At 45.5% G+C, this 25962-nt stretch overlaps 2 protein-coding genes across 2 annotated transcripts in view; one reads left to right on the top strand and one right to left on the bottom strand.

Annotated features, from left to right (window-relative positions):
- The window catches only part of LOC134860827 (CLIP-associating protein 1-A-like), a 32777-nt gene extending 24101 nt beyond the window's left edge, over positions 1–8676 (top strand). Inside the window, exons 25-39 of the mRNA XM_063877648.1 lie at positions 655–902; positions 979–1042; positions 1231–1394; positions 1512–1734; positions 1870–1965; positions 2739–2879; positions 2966–3069; positions 3148–3280; positions 3586–3784; positions 3974–4024; positions 4172–4374; positions 4453–4581; positions 4753–4959; positions 5057–5173; positions 5411–8676. Of these exons, the coding sequence (XP_063733718.1) occupies positions 655–902; positions 979–1042; positions 1231–1394; positions 1512–1734; positions 1870–1965; positions 2739–2879; positions 2966–3069; positions 3148–3280; positions 3586–3784; positions 3974–4024; positions 4172–4374; positions 4453–4581; positions 4753–4959; positions 5057–5173; positions 5411–5494 (2163 nt within the window). The 3' untranslated portion in view covers positions 5495–8676. The remainder of the gene's footprint in view (positions 1–654; positions 903–978; positions 1043–1230; positions 1395–1511; positions 1735–1869; positions 1966–2738; positions 2880–2965; positions 3070–3147; positions 3281–3585; positions 3785–3973; positions 4025–4171; positions 4375–4452; positions 4582–4752; positions 4960–5056; positions 5174–5410) is intronic.
- Positions 8677–19393: 10717 nt separating this feature from the next.
- The window catches only part of LOC134861170 (zinc finger protein GLI2-like), a 48849-nt gene continuing 42280 nt past the window's right edge, over positions 19394–25962 (bottom strand). Inside the window, 6 exon segments of the mRNA XM_063878199.1 lie at positions 19394–20461; positions 20517–21334; positions 21402–21750; positions 23001–23282; positions 24448–24612; positions 25024–25173. Coding sequence (XP_063734269.1) covers positions 19490–20461; positions 20517–21334; positions 21402–21750; positions 23001–23282; positions 24448–24612; positions 25024–25173 — 2736 coding nt within the window. The 3' untranslated portion in view covers positions 19394–19489.

The following is a 25962-nucleotide window of genomic DNA, read 5'->3' as shown; positions in this document are numbered from 1 at the left end:
GTAGCTGCATGAGTCTGTAGCTGCAGGAGTCTGTAGCTGCATGAGTCTGTAAATGCAGGAGTCTGTAAATGCAGGAGTCTGTAGCTGCAGGAGTCTGTAGCTGCAGGAGTCTGTAAATGCAGGAGTCTGTAAATGCAGGAGTCTGTAGCTGCAGGAGTCTGTAGCTGCAGGAGTCTGTAGCTGCAGGAGTCTGTAGCTGCAGGAGTCTGTAGCTGCAGGAGTCTGTAAATGCAGGAGTCTGTAAATGCAGGAGTCAGTAGTTGCAGGAGTCTGTAGCTGCAGGAGTCTGTAGTTGCAGGAGTCTGTAGCTGCAGGAGTCAGTAGTTGCAGGAGTCAGTAGTTGCAGGAGTCTGTAGCTGCAGGAGTCAGTAGTTGCAGGAGTCTGTAGCTGCTGGAGTCAGTAGTTGCAGGAGTCTGTAGCTGCAGGAGTCTGTAGCTGCAGGAGTCAGTAGTTGCAGGAGTCAGTAGTTGCAGGAGTCTGTAGCTGCATGAGTTAGCTGCATGAGTCAGTAGCTGCATGAGTCAGTAGTTGCAGGAGTCTGTAGCTGCAGGAGTCTGTAGCTGCATGAGTTAGCTGCATGAGTCAGTAGCTGCATGCAGTTCCGCTCTGAGATCTAGATCAGCATCTGTCTGTAACCCCTTGTCCCCCCCCAGCGGCGCCCAGTGCGGCGGCGGTTCGAGTCCCCGGGGATCTACTCGGATGAAGACGCCAACAGCGATGCCTCCTCCGCCTGCTCCGAGCGCTCCTACAGCTCCCGTAACGGCAGCGCAGCGCCTCACTTCCTGCGGCAGACGGAGGACGTGGCGGAGGTGCTGAACCACTGCGCCAGCTCCAACTGGTCCGAGAGGAAGGAGGGGCTGCTGGGCCTGCAGAGCCTGCTGCGCAGCCAAAGGATGCTCAGGTGGGGGGGCTGTCTCTCTAATGAACAGCATGTATATTGCTTCCTGCTGCACCTCACTGATCTGTGTGTTCCTCAGCCGGGTGGAGCTGAAGCGGCTGTGTGAGATCTTCACCAGGATGTTTGCGGACCCCCACAGCAAGGTGAGCTGCAGTCACACCCCCCAGCAGCATGGTGCTCTGCAGAACTAACACAGTGTTCTTCTGTTGCATGCCCCCCCCCCCCCCCCCGCTGCTGTGGACTCTAACACACACCAGAGAGTAAGTGCTGCATCGCCTCACGCTCACATTACTGTGTGAGACCAACCCTAACCCCCCCCGTGCCCCCCCAGGTGTTCAGCATGTTCCTGGAGACGCTGGTGGACTTCGTGCTGCTGCACAGGGACGACCTGCAGGACTGGCTCTTTGTGCTGCTCACCCAGCTGCTGAAGAAGATGGGGGCCGAGCTACTGGGCTCCGTGCAGGCCAAGGTGCAGCGGGCCCTGGACGTCACCAGGTCTGCACACACATCACACACATCACACACATCACACACAGCCCTGTGTCAGTCTGAGGAACTGTGTGTGTGTGTGTGTGTGTGTGTGTGTGTGTGTGTGTGTGTGTGTGTGTGCAGGGAGTCGTTCCCCTACGAGCAGCAGTTCAACATCCTGATGCGCTTCATCGTGGACCAGACGCAGACGCCCAACCTGAAGGTGAAGGTGGCCATCCTGCTCTACATCCAGGCCCTGGCCCGCCTCATGGACCCCGCAGACTTCTGCAACTCCAGCGAGACGCGCCTGGCCGTCTCTCGCATCATCACCTGGACCACCGAGCCCAAGAGCTCCGACGTACGCAAGGTGAGTCCCCACCCCCTCGCCCTGGTCTGGAGGCTCCCTGCAGCTGCAAGGACTCTTGGGATGGCACGATGATAAGAGTCTTTCCCCACCCTTTGTTTCTTTTTCACACACTCTCTTTCACCACCGCACCCCCAGACCCTCCACAGCTGGGCAGGGGAGGAGGTCTCAGGTCGACCCAGCACTGTGTCCTCTCTGCCGGGGGGGGGGGACCTGGAGGAGAGGTGTAAACAGGTAGAGCTCCACCGACAGCATGAGAAACCTCTCTAACCAGTCTAACCTGAGAGACGGGTCCGACTCAGCCTGAGAGACGGGTCCTACTCAGCCTGAGAGACTCAGCCTGAGAGACGGGTCCGACTCAGCCTGAGAGACTCAGCCTGAGAGACTCAGCCTGAGAGGTGGGTCCGACTCAGCCTGAGAGACGGGTCCTACTCAGCCTGAGAGACTCAGCCTGAGAGACTCAGCCTGAGAGACTCAGCCTGAGAGACGGGTCCTACTCAGCCTGAGAGACTCAGCCTGAGAGACTCAGCCTGAGAGACGGGTCCTACACAGCCTGAGAGACTCAGCCTGAGAGACTCAGCCTGAGAGACTCAGCCTGAGAGACGGGTCCTACTCAGCCTGAGAGACTCAGCCTGAGAGACGGGTCTAACTGATCTTTAGGATTGAAGCTAACAGAAAATGAAATGCTTGTCTAACCTTTCCTCTGGACTCTGAGACATGCTGCACGCTCTCTGCCACACACACACACACACACACTTGTTCTTCTCTCGTGATTAAGACGGGGTGCCCACATTTATGTGTGTGTGTGTGTGTGTGTGTGTGTGTGTGTGTGTGTGTGTGTGTGTGTGTGTGTGTGTGTGTGTGTGTGTGTGTGTGTGTGTGTGTGTGTGTGTGTGTGTGTGTGTGTGTGTGTGTGTGTGTGTGTGTGTGTGTGTGTGTGTGTGTGTGTGTGTGTGTGTGTGTGTGTGTGTGTGTGTGTGTGTGTGTGTGTGTGTGTGTGTGTGTAGGCAGCTCAGCTGGTGCTGATCTGTCTCTTTGAGCTGAACACTCCTGAGTTCACCATGCTGCTCGGCGCTCTGCCCAAAACCTTCCAAGACGGGACCACCAGACTGCTGCACAACCACCTGAGGAGCAGCAGCGCACACATGGTGACCCACACACACACACACACACACACAGAGAGTCTGATATTTATGAGCAGTGTGTGACACAGTGTTTTCCTGTGGCTCTGCAGGCGTCCACTGGCTCCCCTGCAGGACGGCCTCCCGCTCGCCCCCCTGGTCGTAGCAGCCCCCTGACCTCCCCCACAAACTGCTCCCAGGGGGGGCTGTCTCCCAGGTAACCCTTCACTCAAACCCAATCAGGTTCAGTGACTCAGAAGTTGTCTGAGGGTCTCACAGCTCCCTCTCCCTGCAGCCTGCTGGATCTGGACGGGGAGAACGTGAACTCGGAGGAGATCTTCAGCTCGCTGCGCGGCGTCACCGAGGCCATCCAGAACTTCAGTTTCCGCAGCCAGGAGGAGCTGACGGAGCCCAGGAGGGACGCCAAGGTGGGGGTAGGAGGAGCATGGAGCCCAGAGGTTTACATACTGTTAAAATCCCGCTGTGTCCTGAGGAGAGAGCAGCTGACCAGCAGTCCTCATGCAGACTACTTTCTCTTTCAATTGAGCTTCTTTTGTTTAAATAAATATTTAGTTTTATGTTATTTAATATTGATTGGAAAGTTGTATTTAAGCTTCTTACATTGTTTTAAATATTTACATCTTATTTACCTTTTGTTATTCTAAAATCAATCAGCTGCCACAAACCCCAATTTTTCCCAAAACTTGTATATTTTTTTTATGTGTTCCTGCAGGGGGGTGTCGCAGACTTGGAGGTGGTGGGGGGGGGCCGCACGGCACTGGACAACAAGACGTCTCTGCTGAACATGCCCCCCCCGCGTTCCTTCTGCGGGCCGCGCTTCAGAGACTACAACCCGTACAACTACTGCGACAGCATCGCAGCGCTGGACAAGGCGGCGCTGCAGGAGGACGCCGGGGGGGGGCCGAACGACGGTGGGACCCCAAATTTTATTTTGTTAATTATCTGTTGCAAGTAAAATGTTCTGCATTCAAAATTAAATTAAACCTGAGCTTCTTATTTCAAAATAAAAGACCCTGAGTCCATGGTATACCTACAGGACAAATCTGGGTTTTTCAAAATAAAAGCCCATAAAAGTGACTGTATCTTTGTTTTCTGTGCAGGAAGCAGACAGGAGTGTGTGGAAAACAAGATGAACCCCAAGAGTTTCCCAGGTAAAGATGCTCTTTTCCTACAATGTAAATAAAACACTCAAGAACAAGAGTAACCTTACAGGCAGTTCAGGCTTGTTTTTCAAATTAAAAGCCCCAGAAAGCAACCATACAACACAATAGTGAAAGTTCTCCCTCTTCTTCCTGCAGCGGGCCCCGCGGAGCAGCTGCAGCTGGTGGGAGAGCTGCTGAAGGAGCTGTCCCAGGGCCAGGCGGGGGAGCGGGGCCCCGAGGAGCGGCGGGGGACTCTGCTGGAGCTCCTCAAAGTGTCCCGGGAGGACAGCCTGGTGGTGTGGGAGGAGCACTTCAAAACCATGCTGCTGCTGCTGCTGGAGACGCTGGGAGACAAAGACGTGAGTGTCTGGCTCCAGGGTTACTTTAACAAAGGAGGGTGCTTTTATTTTGAAATCTTCTTCCTCTTCTTCCTGTAGCACACGATCCGGGCGCTGGCGCTGCGAGTCCTGAAGGAGATCCTGAGGAACCAGCCGGCGCGCTTCAAGAACTACGCCGAGCTCACCGTCATGAAGACGCTGGAGGCGCACAAAGACTCCCACAAGGAGGTGAGGGGCATTCTCAGGGGGCCCTGAACGCACCACAAGGGAGAAAACAACAGTACAAGTTTGGTGTGGCGGTGATGCAGCAAGGCATTGTGGGAGTTGTAGTCTTCAGCGTCAGTGTTCCTGGTTTCGGGGATTTTGTCAGATTACCCATGATGCCTCTGTGCTCTGCAGGTGGTGCGTGCCGCGGAGGAGGCGGCCTCCACCCTGGCAGCCTCCATCCAGCCGGAGCAGTGCATCAAGGTGCTGTGCCCCATCGTGCAGACGGCCGACTACCCCATCAACCTGGCCGCCATCAAGATGCAGACCAGGGCCATCGAACGCATCACCAAGGAGCCGCTGCACCTGCTGCTGCCCGACATCATCCCTGGGCTGCTGCAGGTGAGGATGTTCGGGGGGGGGGCTGCAGGGGGGAGGCTGCATGGGTGAGGCTATTAGAAGTACTGCTGCTAGTCTTGAACGCTGTGATTGGATGCAGGGCTACGACAACACGGAGAGCAGCGTGAGGAAGGCGAGCGTCTTCTGCCTGGTGGCCATCTACTCGGTGATCGGAGAGGAGCTGAAGCCCTACCTCGCCCAGCTCACAGGAAGCAAGGTAAGACCACTTCCTGTTAGGAGCATTGGGCAATAATGCAGAAAGAAGAATTTCAAAATAAAAGCTTTCTTTTTGTAGTGCAGGGTGTGTGTGTGTGTGTGTGTGTGTGTGTGTGTGTGTGTGTGTGTGTGTGTGTGTGTGTCTGTCTATCTGTCTGTCTGTCTGTCTGTCTGTTAATAGGAGGTGTGTGTTTCAGGGAGGGGGTGAGTAATATGTACCTGCTGTCCCCCCCCACAGATGAAGCTGCTCAACCTGTACATCAAGAGGGCTCAGACGTCCACCAGCAACAGCAGCAGCTCCTCCGACATCTCCTCCTACTAACACCTCCTCTTCCTCACTCCTTCCATTCCCTAAACCCTCCTCTTCCTCCTCACTCCTTCCATTCTTAAAACCCTCCTCTTCCTCACTCCTTTCATTCCTTAAACCCTCCTCTTCCTCACTCCTTCCATTCCCTAAACCCTCCTCTTCCTCCTCACTCCTTCCATTCTTAAAACCCTCCTCTTCCTCACTCCTTTCATTCCTTAAACCCTCCTCTTCCTCACTCCTTCCATTCTTAAAACCCTCCTCTTCCTCACTCCTTACATTCCTTAAACCCTCCTCTTCCTCACTCCTTCCATTCCTTAAACCTTCCTCTTCCTCCTCACTCCTTTCATTCTTTAAACCCTCCTCTTCCTCTCTCCTTCCATTCCTTAAACCCTCCTCTTCCTTACTCCTTCCATTCCTAAAACCCTCCTCTTCCTTACTCCTTCCCTTCCTAAAACCCTCCTCTTCCTCACTCCTTCCATTTCTTAAACCCTCCTCTTCCTCTCTCCTTCCATTCCTAAAACCTTCCTCTTCCTTCTCACTCCTTCCATTCCTAAAACCCTCCTCTTCCTCACTCCTTCCATTCCTAAAACTCTCCTCCTCTTCCTCCTCATCCCTTTCCATTCCTCTAATATCTTCCAGAAAACCCTCCTCTTCCTCACTCCTTCCTTTCCAAGACCCTTCTCTTCCTCCTCCTCCCTTCCCATTCCCTCCTGCTGATGAAGCTGAAGTCGTCCGGATGTTTCTGCACAGTCTTCCTAAACTCTTCCTCCTCATGAGCCTTAAAACCTTTATTGGACCCCCTCCTCCTTCTCTTCCTCCTCTTCGTCTCTCTTGCTTTGACACATCAAACTGTCCTGTGGTGAATGTAAAGAGCTCTGAATGTGTCCTTCCTGAGCAAAGACAGTCTCTGACGGGCTGAAAAACCCAGGGTCCAGCTGAAGAGTGAAAAACAATCTGCTTTTATTTTGAAAATCTGGCCTTTTTTAAAACGTTTCCCTGAAGAAAAGAGTTTGATTTCCTGCTGTGTTCCTCAGTAATGTTCATGTTAGTTTAGGGATCATTTGGCTGGCCAATGGTTTGACTTGTTGGCACCAGTAGTGACATTAATCAGCTAAAATCACATTTAGCAGTAATATATAAACCAATGAATAGGATCCGATCTCTTTGCACTCTGCTGAATTATAAATCTCTTTTATTTTGAAATCCACATAATTAACAGAGTCTTAACGGGCTGTAGGAATCTAATTCAGAAACAAGACAAAATATTTTAAACAATCACAATGTCAACATTATTCATTCATATTAAAATAACCGCTAATTATAATATTTGTATTAATATCTATTTATTTTGTAAACACCAAAAATCGGCCTCTTTTTATTTAAAATCCACAAAAACGTGTGATCTTGTTTTATATATTTTTTCTCATTTATCACTATAATTATTACTTCATAATAATTAGATAAATGATCCCAAAGTTTTTCAGCATTCCTTTAATTCTGATATTTAATTTATAAGTGAAATAAATACTTACAACACAGAATTACAATAGGGACCAAGCACATTAAATATATATTAAAAAATAATTGAGTGGATTTTTAACAACTTAATTAAGGAGTCATAATAATAATAGTGAATTTTATGTCAACACTACTGTGATTATTCCAAACTACTGTAATATAACGTATGTATCACACTCACAAACTCACCTATTATTGCTGTTTTATTTTATTTCTGCTTTAACGAGATTTAACGAGCAGTTTTGGGGGAGAAATTCCTCTGGATCAACTGTTCCTAAATTGAATGTAAACCACTTTTAAAATGTGAAAAATGCGTCTCTGAATCTGACCACGAATGCTAATTGAATTGAAGTGCCAGCGAGACGGGGAAGATGATCTTCGGACATTAGCAATAAACCCTGAGAAACCCAGCGTGGAAGCACTGGTTCACTGTACAGCTCTTACTTTGATGTGTGCACCTATAACGAAATGTACCTGCTGCTTATTATAACACTAACATGCGCCTGAACACTGAAAGTCCTCCGACTGAAGGGAAGTATTATATGAAAAGATTAAGACCACTCTTGTGCATGTAGATATAAAGCAGCTGCAGAATAACCAGATTTCTCATGAAAATAAAGCATATTTGCTGCATTAAAGTTCATTATAAGGCTTAATGCATCCTCTGGGGCCCTGGGATTGTGGTTAATGCTGCCTTTGTTTGTTAAAAAAGTTAAACCAAGGCTAGGTGGTATTATCCAGAGTATTTGGATGCTTTACTGACATTAAAGTGCTAATACTACACTTTAAAAATACTATATTCACTAAAGAAATAACAAATAATGAAGTATAATCAGCTAAAATGTCATTAAAGTATAAAACTTTAAAGTACCTGTTGCAGAAAAAGGCTCAATCTGAATCAATTTTGATGTCTACTCATGTCACTTGAATTCAGCACAAAATGCTTCATGTTCAATGTTTACAGAAATACAATTCGGATCCTGTCCAAATGTTAAATCCTTCCCCTTTAGACCGTGCCTCACCTGTCCACCCAGTCTCATGACAATCAGACAGGTAGTTTTTCTATAGTCATCCTCTAAGAAACACACTAAAAACATGGCGAAGGTTCCAAACCATGCTAACAGTTTCCCTCTGTTTCCAGTCACTATGCTAAGCTAAGCTAGGCTGCTGGCTCCTTACTGCACAGACACGAGAGTGGTTTTAATCTGAATGTAGGCGAACGCTGTCTCTGAGCAGACGCGTGAAGGACGCCGTTACTGCAGATCTCCAGGCCTTAGTGTATCTCTAAACTCAGAACTGGGACTGTTAATGTACAGTTGGAATGTGTCCGTCCAGCGGCCCGCTGTTAGCCGGCTGCAGGAAACCCAATCTCCCTTTACTGTTTTTGTACAGAGATTTGAGACACGTCTGCATGCTCCACAGGAACCATCAGAACCAGTCGTTCTGGCTGAAAAACAACTGGTTTCCTGAAAGTGTGCCTTCGGGTAAATCCTGGCAATAACCTGTGCACCGCTAACCCGTGCTAAGCTAACACTGTAAATACGCTGGTGTGATTTTCCACTGATGCATGGCTGCCCTTTAGTTTGATTTCACGCTACTCTACATGTATGTGTTCCTGCGTATGGCTGTATATATTTACATGTTTGGTGATAGACTTGAAATAAACTATCAGACTTCTATTTCTGGTCATTTCTTTGTCGAGAAAAATACTATTTGATTTTGTCCTTATTTTCTGTCTGTGATTTAATTTGAATAAAGCCAGACTTTAGGTCATTACTTTGGTTATAATACTGTTTAATCTGAATATAACTACCTTTTTAATGTGGGGGTAGATTATTAAATAGCACAATATTTAAAGTGTTATGTGACAGCTTTAGTTACTAATCACCTTTTACTTTTATATTTTATACATAAATAATATTTGTAATCTTGTGTGGAGCTTTTTTGAGCTTGTAATTACAACTGTGAACTACATTTCCCAGGAGCCCTTGCAGGAGGACGCGCAGGTGTTTTCCATCAGTCCTATTTTAACTGTGGGACTGTTTGCGCAGATGACAGTTCGGAGACTAAATCCTTGGCTTTATCTGTAAATACTGACACGCTGGAAGGTAACTCACTGTTGTTTTTAATTATGAGTCAAATGTCAAATATGAACTTATCAAGCTATTTATTGTAAATGTGCTAAAATGTAGTTTTCAGCAGCAGCGTGACTGCTACTGCTGGTCAGATTTTCAAAACAAGAGTATAACGTAAAATCAGTGGGTAACTGGGAGTGTTTAAATAATGTGAATCGCCAGCAGGTGGCGCTCTCCACACTTACTGTCTACCTGACTCGTGGTGTATCACAGCTTCACCCTGCAGCACTTGTTGAATATCTCACCTTTTATTTTGAAATGTAATGTTTTTCTCCATATTTTAAGGTTACATCTCTTAAATTGAATGCATGCATTTCAATCAGACCTGTGGCTTTTCTGTTGTTGGACGAGACCCCCCCCCCTCCCCACTGAAAGACGGGGACATACAATCAGTTTATCTGCTCAGGATTTGGACACAGGTACAAAATATCCGAAATAATTCACCTCAGCTGTACATTCAAAGCACTTAATTGATTAATGGGAAATACATCTGGTTTTGTTGATGTGCTAAAATGTCAATATGTCCATAAAGTTCTCGTTGATCATTAATAATGCTGCGTTCAGGGGCAGCAGGTGAGGATTTACAGGTGATCTCTGCACTCAGCATGAATCTTTAAACACATCACTGGCTCCTAACGGGGCGTTTGATTCGTGCATCAGAGCCGCCCGGTGGGTGGGAACACAGTACTGCAGGTAGACATCCCATATTACTGCAGAATGAGTACTTGTACTGTAGATACTTTAATACAGTTTGTATACTTTTTATTTGTGTGTGGAGCTTCAGAACTACAACTGTGAACTACAATTCCCAGGAGCCCTTGCAGGACTTCAGTTAACCCATATAGTTGTTAGTGTAAATCCTGGGCTTCCTCTTTAGTCACAGAGACGTTTGGCTGAGGTCATGTGGGAATGTAATCCCAGTAGCCGTATATTAAAATACTGTAAGTATCTGAAAGTACTTCAGTGTTTGAGTAAAAGTACATAAAGTACACAGAGTTTAGAGTAAGCGTGTCCGGTGTGAGGATCAGTATGCAAACACTGCTGTGCATTAATTTCATTAAGGGCCCTCTGTTTGCCCCCCCCCTCTCCATCACAGTGCATGATCACCCCCCTCCCCTGGTTGTGGGGGGGTCGGGGGGGTCGTAGATGAAGGAGAAGGACTTCATTGAGCTCTGACTGCCTCATAAATCATCTCCGTTTTCTATAAATCACGGCAGATGGCGGGGAGCGGAGCCGAGGCTCATGGGAGCCGCCGCCGGGCCCCAGTGCATGATGGGAAGGGAAGGGTTTAGGCTGAGCTGAGCCGTGGGGTCACTTCCTTTTGCCCCCCTCACCTGATGAGACCCTCGCTGCAGGTCTAATCTCCCTGCTTAATATGGACACACACACACACACACACACCCCCCGCTCTGAGACCTGTGACCATGACACTAAATGCCCCCCCTCATTATGCTTCATCATTATCTCACACTGCAGCCCTCACCTGTTCCTGTACGCTCCTATATTATACTTTCCATTCTTTCATGACTCTTATGCAGTTTGATATTTATTCAAAACTACAGAAGGAAACCCCCAAATGTTTCAGCTGTTTCCAGGAGATTTCTGGCTTTCAATATTTAATTTGACTATAAACTGATAATATACTCCATAAAAACAGCTGCTTATAACATATTAAAGGGACATTAATTGGACACTAATGGAAATCACTATCATTTTTCAGCCTAACTCAAGATAACAAGTCAAGTACAGCCTACATGTTGAGGAAATACCTGTTTTTCTCCCTTTTTAAATCACATTAAAGTGAATATTTGTAGACATTTAAACACACCACTTGGGCTCTGAGACACTGGGATGCACACCAAAGCAAGATATAATAAACTATGACTTTAAAACTGTTGAGGATTTAAGTTTTCTCAGTGAGGTGTTCCCTGTAGCTGCCAGAAGAGGGCGCTGCAGAGCTGCTCTGAGGGACACTGAGGGTCGATCTGAAACCGAAAGAGTTCTTTTATTTCAACAGCTCCTGCAACATACACCATGCAGAAAACATACGGCATAAAATAGAGCAAAAATACTAAAATAGAACAAAAATAGAACATTGCAAAATCAAATAAAATAGAGCAACAGGAAATTAAAAGAAATATGCAGGAACATTACGGTGCAAGAATAAAAAGCTGGAATATCATTTAAATATAAAAATATTAAGATGAAATCATTTAGAATTAAATACTGTACAATAAAATATGGATTAAATTAAACTTTTTATGCAAATTACCTTTATTTTTGATGCACAAGATGTCATCAATTCTAATGCTTTTATAATGATGGAACAAACACAACAGAAACAACCTCAAATATTACAATGTTGTCCTTCAAGTATGTTTCACGTTTAATTAAGTCTTTATTTTAAACAACATATTTAATCTCCTCCATCTGAAACTAAAGGCTATTTATCTTCTGCATCATTCATCTACTGATTGCATTCACGAGCTTGGTCTAAAACACGTCAGGTATAGACAAATATTCTACTGTTATTTGATAGAACACAGGAAAAAGCAGCAAATCTCCAGATTTTTCTGCATGAAATCTCTTTATCAAAATATGTTTAGTCTGTTTTTATAAACGGAGAAAAGAAGGAAACAGTAAATATATATTTTTAAAAGATGTTTCAATTAAAAAAGGAGAACATTGGAGACGAGTGGACCTTAAAAAAACCTGGAAAATAAATCAATATAAATAAAACAAATACTGCATACTATCTAAAAACAGCAGGTCTAAGAACATAATGTAAATAAGCCGATTCAAGTTTAGATCAATTAACTAGTGAGGATTTCTAATTGCAGTTGTTATTAAACACAGATTTAGATTTGTTTTAATGATTTATATCCAACATAAAATAGAACAAAGTGATTTAAAAGATGCTGTGAAATATTATGGGAGTTTGACTTCTCGTGCTTTTATGCCGTCCTTAAAGGATGACTGTGTGTCTGACAGTCCTTCAGTACTTGAACGCATCACGCTGCCTCTGGATGGAGACATCAGTGCTTTACTGTCAGAGAGCTGTCATGTGTCCTGCAGATCTGCGGGGGGGCCAAGGGCACGGCAAGGTGGAGCCCCTCCATCTCTAACAAGCCGTCAAACTAGCCCCCGTATACAGCCCCCCCCCCCCCCCCCCCCACCCATATGCATTAATGCAAATTATGGCGTGATAATTTAATAAGTTTGCCCGCCTGATCTGTCCTTTTTATTCCAATTATCATCAGGCAGGGGGTGCGTTCCATCACGGGGAAATAAACATCATCCATCATGCTTCTGATGATTAGAGGCCGACAGCAGCAACACACACACACACACACACACACACACACACACACAGTAAACTTTGGCTGCTGGTCCACCCTCTGTTTCTGGGCGGATTACGTCAGGCTGCAGAGCCGAGGCCTTCAAGTCCGTCCAGAAAACTCTTCCCCCCCAGCCCCTCTTTAACTTGACTGGAAAGCGATGCTGTGTTTCCCGCCTGTTGAACCAGCAGAGACCCCCAGAACCCCCCCCTCTGCGTTAGATCAGCGTTGCGTCAGCGCCCTGCAGACGCTCGGCGCTGACAGCAGGCTCAGGTATTTATGATCCAGGTGAACACTCAGTTTATTTTCACAGGCGATGAAATAACAGCGTGTCTTTGCCCGGATTCAAGACGGCGACACCGACATGCCGCTGCTTTGAGTCAGTCCGCCTGCAGTCCTGTTCTCCGGATCCTCAGAACCAGCATAGCCTTCAGAATGGAGACGCTGCTCGGGTTGCAGAAGGTCTGAAGTTGGAGCTAAGTCCACATTAGGAGCTTTCTTTTATGCACAATAACAATATTTAAAACCCATTCATGACCCAGAATGAATCCCAGTTTGCATTTCAGGATTTCAAACCACGCACATGCCACTTTGTACTTCCACTCTACAACATGTATCTGAGTCTTTGCAGATTTAGGTTATTTCTCCAATATAAAATAGGTTGAAATGCACTTTTTTTATCCCTTGGAAGACATCTCTAAGCAATGCAGCCGTCTATAAAGTACTTTAAAATGAGCAGTCAGCTGTAAAATGCTGATTATTCTGCACGACGACGGCTTTTCCCTGGAAGAAGCTGAAATAAAATGAGATATTTCAGGGCAGACATGTTTCACTGCAGGAGCGTAGGTCAAATAATATAGATATAGACATCATGGAGTGACAGGGAGGGAGATCTCCTGCTGCATGACTCCTGGATGTCAGGCGTTGAGAGGTCCTCCCCCTCCAAGGAGCAGGGGCTGATGGGAGGGTTTTTTAATGAGGACCTCCATCCTCCGGAGAGCGGCGACCTGGAGGAGGAGGAGGAGGAGGCGCTGACCTCCCTCTGCTGAAACCTAACGCCCTCCTCTTCCTCCTCCTCCTCCTCCTCCTCCTCCTCCTCCTCCTCCTCCCATTCCTCCTGCTCCTCCTCCTCCTCCTCCTGGTTTCAAACATGAACTTTAGTTAGTTAACTTCCTGTTGAGTTCCCACACAGCCCCCGTGTTCTTTACCTGAAGCAGGAAGAGAGAGAGATTTTAAGATCGTGTGTGTGTGTGTGTGTGTGTGTGTGTGTGTGTGTGTGTGTGTGTGTGTGTGTGTGTGTGTGTGTGTGTGTGTGTGTGTGTGTGTGTGTGTGTGTGTGTGTGTGTGTGTGTGTGTGTGTGTGTGTGTGTGTGTGTGTGTGTGTGTGTGTGTGTGTGTGTGTGTGTGTGTGTGTGTGTGTGTGTGTGTGTGTGTTCTCACAAACTGACCGCCGCTCCACCGCTGTTGTTCCTGCTGTGTTGTTGTTTACTCCTGAGCCAGATGGTGTGTGTTGTTGGAGGCAGATGTTGTTTAGCATAGCAACACACCATGAATATTCATCAGGTTCACGACCCTCAACTAAACTGCACGAAAACCTCTGTTTCTATCCCATAACATCCTGATCGCTCACAAACCGCGAGGAGATATTCGGACTCGAGGACCGTTATTCTACTTCTTCCACAGAGGAAATGACCTCACTTCAGCTGCTCTGGATTTAACACTCATCTTTTTACGCGTGAAACCCAAAATATGTAGAACATGAAAAAGCATTCAAAGGTCTAAAAAATAAAGGAAGTAAAAACCTTTACAATAGGGATAAATGAAGGACCTTAAAAACGAGTGGAATAACAAATGTTTGAACAGACAATAAAATAATGAAGAAAATAATTAGGAACAAACTAAAGTAGAAATAATTAGGTTGATAACAAATATGTAATGAGTAAAAAAGGTGCAGATTATCTTCTAGCTAAACCCAGTGTGTGTGGAGCAGGTGAGCTTCCAGCAGGTGAGCTTCCAGCAGGTGAGCTTCCAGCAGGTGAGCCCCCCCTGCATCAATCATTTAAAGCCGGACCCTGTTAAAGGGCCAGTATGTGTTCCTGCCGCTGACCCTCTGCGGGCGCTGTGATGATTATTCAGAGGGTCCGGGTTAATATTAAGCAGCGCTGACACAGAGCCAGCGAGGTGGCCCTATTGAAATGAGAGGGGCCTTAATAATACATAACTCCCTCAGGGGCCACACATGCAAAAAAACCTGTCTGATTCTCTGCAGGTGTGAGGTGCTGTGGATCATACAAATCCTGGGAGGAACCACGTCCCCTGAACGCATCGTTTGATTGCAGGAAAAGTTGGTTATGTTTATTTTTCGGTCATTTTCTACAGATTTACAGCAACACATGCTCAGCTGACTTGAACTAAAAACCCTGAATGGCATTTCTTGTTTGAGATTAAATTAGCTCCCTATGTTTTTATTTGATTGAGATTCTTTTTGTAATTCTTTAATTCAAATGTTATGGTCCAGAAGGAAAATACATTTGGTTTTCTCATGGATCTGTTTTTACTTTATTTTAAGATTTGGTCCATTTTTCTAAACAGCTTTTTCCTGTTTTTATTCATTTTATTTGAATATTTGATTTTAAAAGACGTTGTTTTTACAGTACGTCTGTGTGTGTTTGACCTCTGACCATGCTTTAGCTCCTTTCTCTCAGCGATTAGCAGTAAAAAGGCTGAATCCTGACTCCAAACTGTATTTATTGTCAGTAATCCTGAGGTGCTTTCTGCAGAAGAACCCCGCTGCCTGCAGGAGAGGATTTCTGATTATTTTCTCACTTTGTTTCCCGGAGTTTTCCTGCTGTGAGAGGATGTGTGCAGGCGGACACAAAGTGAGACAGACAGACGGAGGGAGTGCAGTCCGACCAGCAGCTCCTCCAATTGATTCCTAAATGAACTCAGAGGGGATTTACATATCAGACTAATAGAAATGAATGAGTGCAGAGCCCGATCCATCATGTGCTCTGACACTGAGAGATAATAACACAGCTCATAATGCACAGCGTGGGGGGGGGGGGGGGGGGGTCTCCTTCACAGCTGTCATTGAGCTGTGTTGGCCCGGGCGTCACTTTCTATATCGTCACAGAGATCCTATCAGAGGCTGCCGCACAGGAAATAAAATACTGAAAATAATTTAAATAAATAAAGGAAATAAAAACCTTTCAAATGTATTAATTCATAGAAAATAAAGGAAATAAAAACCTTTCAAAATGTATTAATTCATAGAAAATAAAGGTAATAAAAAACCTTTCAAATGTATTAATTCATAGAAAATAAAGGAAATAAAAAACCTTTCAAATGTATTAATTCATAGAAAATAAAGGAAATAAAAACCTTTCAAAATGTATTAATTCATAGAAAATAAAGGAAATAAAAACCTTTCAAATGTATTAATTCATAGAAAATAAAGGAAATAAAAAACCTTTCAAATGTATTAATTCATAGAAAATAAAGGAAATAAAAAACCTTTATAAATGTATTAATTCATAGAAAATAAAGGGAATAAAAAACCTTTAAAAATGTATTAATTCATAGAAAATAAAGGAAATAAAAAACCTTTCAAATGTATTAATTCATAGAAAATAAAGGGAATAAAAAACCTTTATAAATGTATTAATTCATAGAAAATAAAGGAAATAAAAAACCTTTCAAATGTATTAATTCATAGAAAATAAAGGAAATAAAAAACCTTTATAAATGTATTAATTCATAGAAAATAAAGGAAATAAAAAACCTTTCAAATGTATTAATTCATAGAAAATAAAGGAAATAAAAACCTTTCAAAATGTATTAATTCATAGAAAATAAAGGGAATAAAAAACCTTTATAAATGTATTAATTCATAGAAAATAAAGGGAATAAAAAACCTTTATAAATGTATTAATTCATAGAAAATAAAGGGAATAAAAAACCTTTAAAAATGTATTAATTCATAGAAAATAAAGGGAATAAAAAACCTTTATAAATGTATTAATTCATAGAAAATAAAGGGAATAAAAAACCTTTAAAAATGTATTAATTCATAGAAAATAGCTTAAAAGAATTTAAAATACATTTATAAAATATATTGTAGAAAAATAAAATGAATCGAAAGTTTCAAACATTTAAAAATAGATATAAATAAGAAATCAAATGAAGTCTTAAAAATGTTAGAAGGTAAACGACCTAATATTTCACATAAATACAAACTTAAAAAGAAATACCAATGCACGCCCGTCTCCTGATTGGAGGTCTGTGTTTGTGGAGATTTCTCAGCTTCTTCTTCCTGCTGCTGCTCGGCCAATCAGCTGCAGACCTGTTCAGGTGGACAGGAGCACTGTGGCTCCTGCAGTGTGTGTTAAAGTGGCTTCCAGTGTTTTGGAAAGCCTGCCTCTCGTAAAGCTTCCCTCTGACTCTGGAGAATTCACTGCTGTAAAACGCATTCCTGCTCAGCCCTTTAAACTCTCTCTGAGGTCAGGGACGACCAGCACTTTGAAATCAGAGAAAGTCTGGAAACCTCTTCCTCTTACAGGAGTTTACTCTGAAGTTTTCATCTATAAATCTGCTTTAGGAGAAGAGGTACAACATGGAGGGAAAGGCCATGGTGTGTTCAGGTGCAGTTGACAAGCTCTGACTTTTAACGAGTGCCCAGATTTCGTTCCTTTAAAACATTGAATGCAGCCTTTTTAACTTCCGTCCAGCGCATCTTGCTCTTATTTTGGGCATTCTTTTGTGCAATAAAGGTCACAACAACCCTATCCTGCACACCTTATCTTACAACCCAAGATAGGGTCTTTCTAGGGTATATTTGACCTGTTAAAATAACACCTATGTCGTGATTTTTGTGCAGGCTTCATCAGCTTTTTGCACACGTTTCTAATCAACCTCTTTGTCTCTGTTTGCTTCCTCAGTGTCTGCAGCACCAGGAGATGGTTCCTCACACTTCTGCAGGACGAGGTACGTTGAGTGAATGAAGCATTCCCACTTCTAACCTCTTCAGTTTGACAGAAAAACTTGTCTAAGGCCGTATTTCATGCTGAAAACCTCTTGAAACTCACCTGAAATAGCCTAATGTGTGCAGAACTGTGCATGATAGGGGTTTTGGATCCTGTTACTCTTGACTGTGCAGTACCTAATGGAACTCTCTTGAATAAAAGGGCTTTAATTAGGCGTGTTTAGAGCTCCATGAGACAAAAGCCTATGTGTCAAAGACCCCAGTGAAGCCCCTTGGAGAGTTAAATATCCAATATGAATTACAGCCGTGCTGCCAAATCACAGTCGGAATTAAATGAGTCCCACATTTAAAAATCACTTCCTGCTGCAAAATGTCCCGCCAAATTCCTCCTATTTGTGGTTTATTTTATTAAAATGTGTTCCTGTAATGCTAACGATGACTGCATGAATAGTGCACGGGTTTATTGGCAGAACAGCCGTGTCTGCCCCCCCCCCCCCCGTTATCTCTATGAATAAGTGAAGGTGCTGCTAATGCACGCTCTCCGCTCATCTTATCTGCACCTCTGGTCGGGTTTCAGCGCCCGGGGCTGTTTCCTCTCCCACTCCACACATCTCTGAGAGAATAAGGAACCGTGGTGGCAAAAGCAATCACAAACTCCGGATCAAACGTATCCTCGGCTGAATTCCCTGACAGACTGGAATCATTTGTTCCTGCTGCCGGCGCGGCTTTGTTTTATGTGGTTTCAGCAGAGCGTCCTGTGGGCCGCGCTGTCAGAGCTCATACTGAAGAACAGCGCCGAGCCTGGCCTCTTCCCCTCCTGTTAGCGGGCTTTTTCATCACCTTCCTGTGAGGGGTTTACGTGACGTGGACAGGAGGTAACACCGGGTCAGGGGAGGGGATTTCAAAGAGGTCGTCTTTAAGTAAGCGTGGCGCCTCGTGCAACAAGAAAGGCTGGAGGAAAGTGCAGAGCATGCAGGAGCACCGCTTCAAAGACTGGAGTTTAGTTGATGAATTATTGAGGCAATCAACACTTCTGCAGGAGGCAATGAAGGGACGGCCGATGCATGATGATGTTTACTTAATACAACACACCACGGTGCACTTTGACCTGCTGTTGGTCAGAAAGAACGAAGCAGGGAATGTCAAATGTTGCTGATTGCTTTTCTGTCGTTTGATTAATGTGTGCAGGTCCATCTACCAGAAAGACTATATGAGGTAGAAAGGAGGAAGCAGCAATGCATAGTCTGTACTGGGAAGCTGGGCTCAATACTAACTGTGACGCAGGATTTAGGGCCATCAATGCTGGAGAGAATAAGCAGGACTGTTCACTAGCCTTAAAGAGTCCTCTCCTGCTGATGACCAGTATGTAGTGTCTCTACTGTGACCATGCTCTAAAAGAAACTCCATCTGCAGGGACCTTTAGGATCTTAGCCTTTGCAGACCATTCACATGCACTAAAACCTATAAGAATACCTTGAAAAAGTACCCCTAACCCTTAGGAAATATTCCCTCTCGTTGGGAAACCCCTCAAACACCTCCACAAGAAAGACAACACAGACAGCATTTGTTTAAAAAAATCAATGTCAATATTGTATTTCTTAAAAATGTACAAATGATATTTACATTCATCGATGATGTACAAAATAATAAGACAACAAAATGCTGGTCTCGTCTCGCTGCGGGAGCTCCACCAATTTATGCATGGGTTGATAATGAAGTGAGTGACGGCCGACGCTCAGATGTCACAGTTGATCAAACAAAGGCTCCCAGAGGACGCCCACTGAGCCGGAGACGCTGCGATGGATGGGGGAATATCGCCCCAGTCATTTACAGAGTACAACAAGGTATCAGATCTCACCAATCCACAGTTAGGCACTTAAAGCTGATCTCAGACCTGTGGGCGGTTCCTCATATTTACTACCTCAGGCAGAAATATGGCTTTTCAAAGGGATTAAAAACTGCCTTTATTAAATAATTCATGAGACTGTACAAGAGGAGAAGCATCACACGCAGCGGAGGCTCACATCGTTGAGTTGCGCTACGACATGGCGTTGAGGAACCTGCTCTCCTCAGCCAGAGCAGAAAGCAGCGAGCTCATGTCTCCGATTGCCATGTTGCCCGTCCCCGCCGGCACCGAGGGCAACGTGGCCGAGTTCCTGGGCGTCGTCAGGCGGGAGGAACTCCGTGACAAACTCTGGAGCAAACCTGGACTCAGAGTTCCCGACATGACGCTGGAGTGATCGTCGTCGTCCTCCAGCATGCAGTCAAAGTCTATCTGCGCCGGAGCTACGCTACAGTCTACAGGCGCCCGGGCGGTGCCTGGATCCAGCGACACTGCTGTGCTTTCAAAAGGAGGTACATTCACCACGGGACAAACAAGATCAAAGTTCCCATTGTGTCCAAACACTTGAATCTGCCCAGAGTAGAACAAGGCATGGTCTTCCCAGTTCTCGCTGCAATGAAGTAAAGCAGAGGCAACATCCAGGTGTCTGGTTAGAGGTCTAGGTCCGGTCGGTGGCATTGGCTGGAGGCGCAAGGGATTCTGGGAGTTCATGCAACAGTTCTGCTGATCTGAACTCATGATTGATTCATCACAGTCCTCTACTTTGACCTGCACAGGCTGAAATCCAGCATCAGCAAAGTGCATGTCCACAGGCTCCTGTTTGCAGGTAGCGGTTAGCATGTTTCCTTCACCGTTCCCATCATAGGTCGGCACGCCTCGGTTCAGCCTGCACTGAGACAGATGTGACGACTGGAAGCCGATCGCTCCCGGTTCTGTGTTTAGTCTGGTTGTGTTGACCTGGTTTTGCATCAGCTGCTGGTTGGGGCTGAGGTTGTTGTGAACAGACACAAAGTTCTGGTTCTGCTGGAGGACAGCCAGGTTCCCTCTGTCCTGTAGTCTGGAGCAGTTCTTACTGGCATCCATCGGCCCCAAGGAGACTTTGTTCCACTGATCAGGGACTTTGCTGTCCTTTGCTGAAGATGTACCCATGTTGGAAGGAGCTAACACCTGATGGAGCGGGTTCATGTTGGTCCTCACAACAGCCATCCGTCTCTGATAGTACGAGGCTCGCTGGGGAGGGGGGGGTACAAGGCTGCATCACGTCTTCTTCAGGAATGTCACCCGTTATCCTCCCAATGGGGATATTCTCCGAACTACTGTAAGGGTATCGGTGTGGACCACCATCCGGTCGGAGGCAGCCTTGCTGGGGTCCATGTCGGCGGTCTGCTGCAGGAGGCGGACGTGGCTGCATGGCTCCTGCTCCGGTCAGGGCGCCCACGCTGTTGTAGCGCTGCATTTGTGGTCGGCTGGGATAATCGGCTTGTCTCACTGGGTCACTGGCTCGGCGGGGGAGGTTAGACGGGACTTCATGGGGCATCAGGGTCCGTGTGGAGTAGCTGTTGTACTGCCTGGAAAGCCGGTCCCTCTTTGTTGTGGAGGATTCCTGGTAGTCCTCGTACAGCCCCGTGTGGGCCTTTATTCGGTCCATGTATGGAAGAGGCGTCGGCGGAGCACCTCCAGTGGCAGCGGCGTACTTTGCCCTGAGGTGGTAGTGCTGGGCGGGGGTCAGGCTGAGAGGGCCGTTGCTTCCCCCAAACTGGCTGTTCTGACTGGAGCGCCGGGATATGTCCGCAGAAATGGGGTCGTAGGAGTCGTCGGAGCTGAGGTTGCTGGGGCGGTTGGATCCGAACTGCGAGGCCTGGCTTGAGCGCCGGCTGGAGTAGCAGGGGGAGATGCCTGAAGACCGCCGGCTGAGGGTGTACACAGAGCTCAGGGTGCTGCAGGTGCTGTCTCGGCGCTCCAACAGGGTCGGTTTACTCAGATCACCACAGCCCGAACCAGGGATGGACACCGGACCACCCCCCATACCATACGAGGATCCTGTGAATGAAGAGATGAAAATGTTAGGCCCTCTGATGAACGCAGCGGATCTTTGGAGATCTTCAGCCTGCAGTCTGGGATCTACCTGCTGGTATGGGTGGCAGCTTGGTGCCGAGGACTGTTGGGTTTCCGGCCCACCGACACGAGTCCCTCGCCATCTTCAGCGTCTCCTTCTTCAGATGCATGTTGGTGCCAAAGTGCTTTCGATGGTGGAGACCCATTACTGCCAGCCCCCCGATGGTATCCTCATATCCCAGAGCCTCAACAAAGGGCAGGTCGTCCAGAGGGCTGAGGTCCCCCAGGCTCCCCCTGCTGGGCGCCGCCATTTCTACTCCACTGTCATTGTTGGTGGCGCTGCCAAGTGGTGATGGTTCGCTGCTACATGATGACTGACCGCCAGGGCTGGACTGATGCATCTACAGGGGGGGGGGGGAAAGAGCATAAAAACCAGTCCAGAAGTGGAGCAGCAGTTAGCATGGCGTGCAGAACAGTGGGGCTTTATCCTCCCCCAGCTTAATTGTAAATAATGAGCGTTTTTTTGGAGATGGGGGTGAAGGGGTGGGGGTGTAGCACAGATTACAGGCTGTCTCAGTCTGTCTGTGAATGAGAAATGTGCAGGATGAAAGGCTGCCTGATCCTGAGCCGGGCCTCAGCAGATCACCTTTTTCTCTCTGAAAAACTAACCGAGGGGTTTTCAGCGTTCAGGCGAAGAAGCAGCGACCGGTTTCAGTTAGATTTACGGTAGAAACATCTCTGGGTTTTCTCTTTCTTCACTTGCACATCTTTCTCTTCGGTTAACAGTACGAACCAACTGATCCCAGAAGCACCGCTCAGCTTATACTCCTGATATCTTACCTCAGGGCTCTTTTATCCTTCTTAATATTTACTCCTCTGATCATCCCCTCACATCTCTTTCTTTCGAACAATACCACTAACATACATCTCCCGGACCGGCCTGGGATTCCATACAGACTCTTAATATATTTGCTGCTAAAAAGCCATCTTGATCGTAGCGTGATAGCTGAGGTGGTTTGCACAGAGGGCTAAAACCAATTCCCAAAGTTTGAATATTAATCCTGGAGCAGCTTTTATCAGGAGCAGGCTGACAGCCCTCCACTGCACGTTTACACCGCTCACAGGAGGAAAAGTAACGTACAGGGTATAATAGATGACATGCAGTGAGCGAAATGTTCAGCAAGAGTCTTCACTTTGAAAGATTGATGAGATTTAGAAAACAATTTAGTTTTCTTTCAAATAAAATCTGTGCAAAAGACCAAAGACTCTCTGATTGTATGTTATACGCATCTAAAGCAAATATAAGTACGTACAATTCGACCCCCGGTCATGAAAAGATGAATGAATATGGATTCCCTCCAAAACTTCACAGTATTTGCATCAGAAGAATGTCTCATTCTTGACTTAACCTGTATATTTTGATGGAGTAAAATGGTATTAGATGGTGAAAGATATGAGAGTAAGATGTAGGTGAGCTCACCTGAGTAAGGTCTGTCCAAAAGGAAAGTCAGAAAGGAAGCAGAGGAAGGTTTAGAGGCGTGCTGATGTTATTACAGAACAGAGTAAAGGCAGTATAGTTGTGTTAGTATGGAGGAAAGCAGTGAGTTTCAGTGCTTTTTGAGGGAAGCATCAACATGGATAAAAAACGTACCACAGAGTTTTCCGTCTTGATGGACGTGACGTGCAGGTAGTCCTCCCTGCCTCTGGGGGAGCCGTTGTCGGACATCTTGTCCTCCCTGTGGATCCTCTCTCGGGTTCCCGCCTCGTTCTCGCCGTTCTCTTTCGGCGCCGGCGGCCTTGGTGGCTGCACGTCGCTGCGCTGCCTCTTGGTGACGTGAGCCTCCGGGCCGTGCACCGTCTTCACGTGTTTCCTCAGAGAGCTCGGGTCGGTGTAGCGCTTGGTGCAGCCCGGGATCTTACAGACGTAAGGTTTCTGCAAAATAAAGAGAGAGATAGGAACATTTCCTCATAGACTTCTATACAATCTGAGGTAATGAATCAAGAGAGATAGGAACATTTCCTCATAGACTTCTATACAATCTGAGGTAATGAATCAAGAGAGATAGGAACATTTCCTCATAGACTTCTATACAATCTGAGGTAATGAATCAAGAGAGATAGGAACATTTCCTCATAGACTTCTATACAATCTGAGGTAATGAATCAAAAGAGATAGGAACATTTCCTCATAGACTTCTATACAATCTGAGGTAATGAATCAAGAGAGATAGGAACATTTCCTCATAGACTTCTATACAATCTGAGGTAATGAATCAAGAGAGATAGGAACATTTCCTCATAGACTTCTATACAATCTGAGGTAATGAATCAAGAGAGATAGGAACATTTCCTCATAGACTTCTATACAATCTGAGGTAATGAATCAAGAGAGATAGGAACATTTCCTCATAGACTTCTATACAATCTGAGGTAATGAATCAAGAGAGATAGGAACATTTCCTCATAGACTTCTATACAATCTGAGGTAATGAATCAAAAGAGATAGGAACATTTCCTCATAGACTTCTATACAATCTGAGGTAATGAATCAAAAGAGATAGGAACACTTCCTCATAGACTTCTATACAATCTGAGGTAATGAATCAAAAGAGATAGGAACATTTCCTCATAGACTTCTATACAATCTGAGGTAATGAATCAAGAGAGATAGGAACATTTCCTCATAGACTTCTATACAATCTGAGGTAATGAATCAAAAGAGATAGGAACACTTCCTCATAGACTTCTATACAATCTGAGGTAATGAATCAAAAGAGATAGGAACACTTCCTCATAGACTTCTATACAATCTGAGGTAATGAATCAAAAGAGATAGGAACATTTCCTCATAGACTTCTATACAATCTGAGGTAATGAATCAAAAGAGATAGGAACACTTCCTCATAGACTTCTATACAATCTGAGGTAATGAATCCAGAGAGGAGCAGGAACATTTCCTCATAGACTTCTATACAATCTGAGGTAATGAATCAAGAGAGCAGCAGGAACATCTACTCATAAACTTCTATACAATCAACCAGAGAGACACCTCCGGTGTGTGTGAAGTTTCCAGTGTGTTTGAGGGGTTTGTTCAGTACCTCGTTGGAGTGTGTGCGGTTCTGGTGCTTGGCCCGGTCCGAGGCGTTGGAGAAGGCCTTGTTGCAGCCTTCGTGTTCGCAGACGTACGGTTTCTCTCCGGTGTGAGAGCGCAGGTGTGTCTTCAGGTTCTCCAGACGGGAGTAGGCCTTACAGCAGCCCTCAAACTGGGCAACAAATAAATAGGAAGTGAGGAAGAGTTTGACCTTTAAATCAAATCTTTAATATAACTAATGAATACATCTTAACATGTGATTTAATATTGTAATTTATAAACTATTTATTTGAGTTATTTGAAATTATTTAGCAATTCATTATCCTTTTTGGAGCATTTATATTTGAGCTATTTTAATGTAGTAATTACTCAATGATATTTGCAAAATCATATAAAATAGTATTTTAATGATTTGAAAAATGATTTTAACAGCAGGAATCAGCTCCTAAAGGATGAATGTGTTCCTTTAAAGTGCAGAGGAGAAGCAGAAAGACATCCTCCGTGTGTGTGTGTGTGTGTGTGACTGACACTACCATGTGTGTGCAGAAACATGTGCAGTGTTTAGAGAGAGTGTGTTACCCACCGTGCACTTGTGTGGTTTCTCCCCCGTGTGTCTCCTCATGTGAACCACCAGCATGTACTGAGCTTTGAAGGGCTTCTGCTCCCGGGAACACTCGTCCCAGCGGCACACAAACTCCTTCTTCTCTCCGTGGATGTGGTCATTATTGATGTGCTACACACACACACACACACACACGGAGAGAGAGAGAGAGATGAGAGACTGGTCCACAAGGCAGCAGCAGGCACTCATTACCAGGAGAATAAAATAAATACTGCGAGACGTTTCTGTCCGTCAGAGCGTTTTACCTTCTCTAAGCACGTGGCACACTCTGCCAGTGCAGTGTTTCTAAAATCAGGTGTCACTTCCTATATTTAGAGCCACCTCTTTGCCAAGAAAAATGACGTCTCAAGCATCAAATAAAGACAGGAATTATAAAACAGGGTTACAGCAGTTTGAGGATTTTCCTGTTGAATCTTCCTCCGTTATTCCTTTTGGTTTCAAACACTGAACCCCGTCTCCTGGATCACACTCCCAGTTTCAAACACTGAACCCCGTCTCCTGGATCACACTCCCAGTTTCAAACACTGAACCCCGTCTCCTGGATCACACTCCCAGTTTCAAACACTGAACCCCGTCTCCTGGATCACACTCCCAGTTTCAAACACTGAACCCCGTCTCCTGGATCACACTCCCAGTTTCAAACACTGAACCCCATCTCCTGGATCACACTCCCAGTTTCAAACACTGAACCCCATCTCCTGGATCACACTCCCAGTTTCAAACATGTAGATGGCATCGTGAATTTAGATACTCAATATGATGTAGGAAAGACTCAACACAAGTAAGATCTTTAACTTGCAGTCGGGCACGGTTATACCTTTCTGGAGTCTAAAATGACAGCTGACTTAAAAACAGCCCTCAGAGTGCAGTGTGTAGCATGTGCATGTGGTACTCCATGCT

The sequence above is a fragment of the Eleginops maclovinus genome, chromosome 24 (genome assembly GCF_036324505.1).
Source record: "Eleginops maclovinus isolate JMC-PN-2008 ecotype Puerto Natales chromosome 24, JC_Emac_rtc_rv5, whole genome shotgun sequence".
In the NCBI taxonomy this organism is placed as follows: domain Eukaryota; kingdom Metazoa; phylum Chordata; class Actinopteri; order Perciformes; family Eleginopidae; genus Eleginops; species Eleginops maclovinus.
The sequence above is the reverse complement of the archived record's forward strand: the minus strand, read 5'-3'. Positions and strand labels throughout refer to the sequence as shown.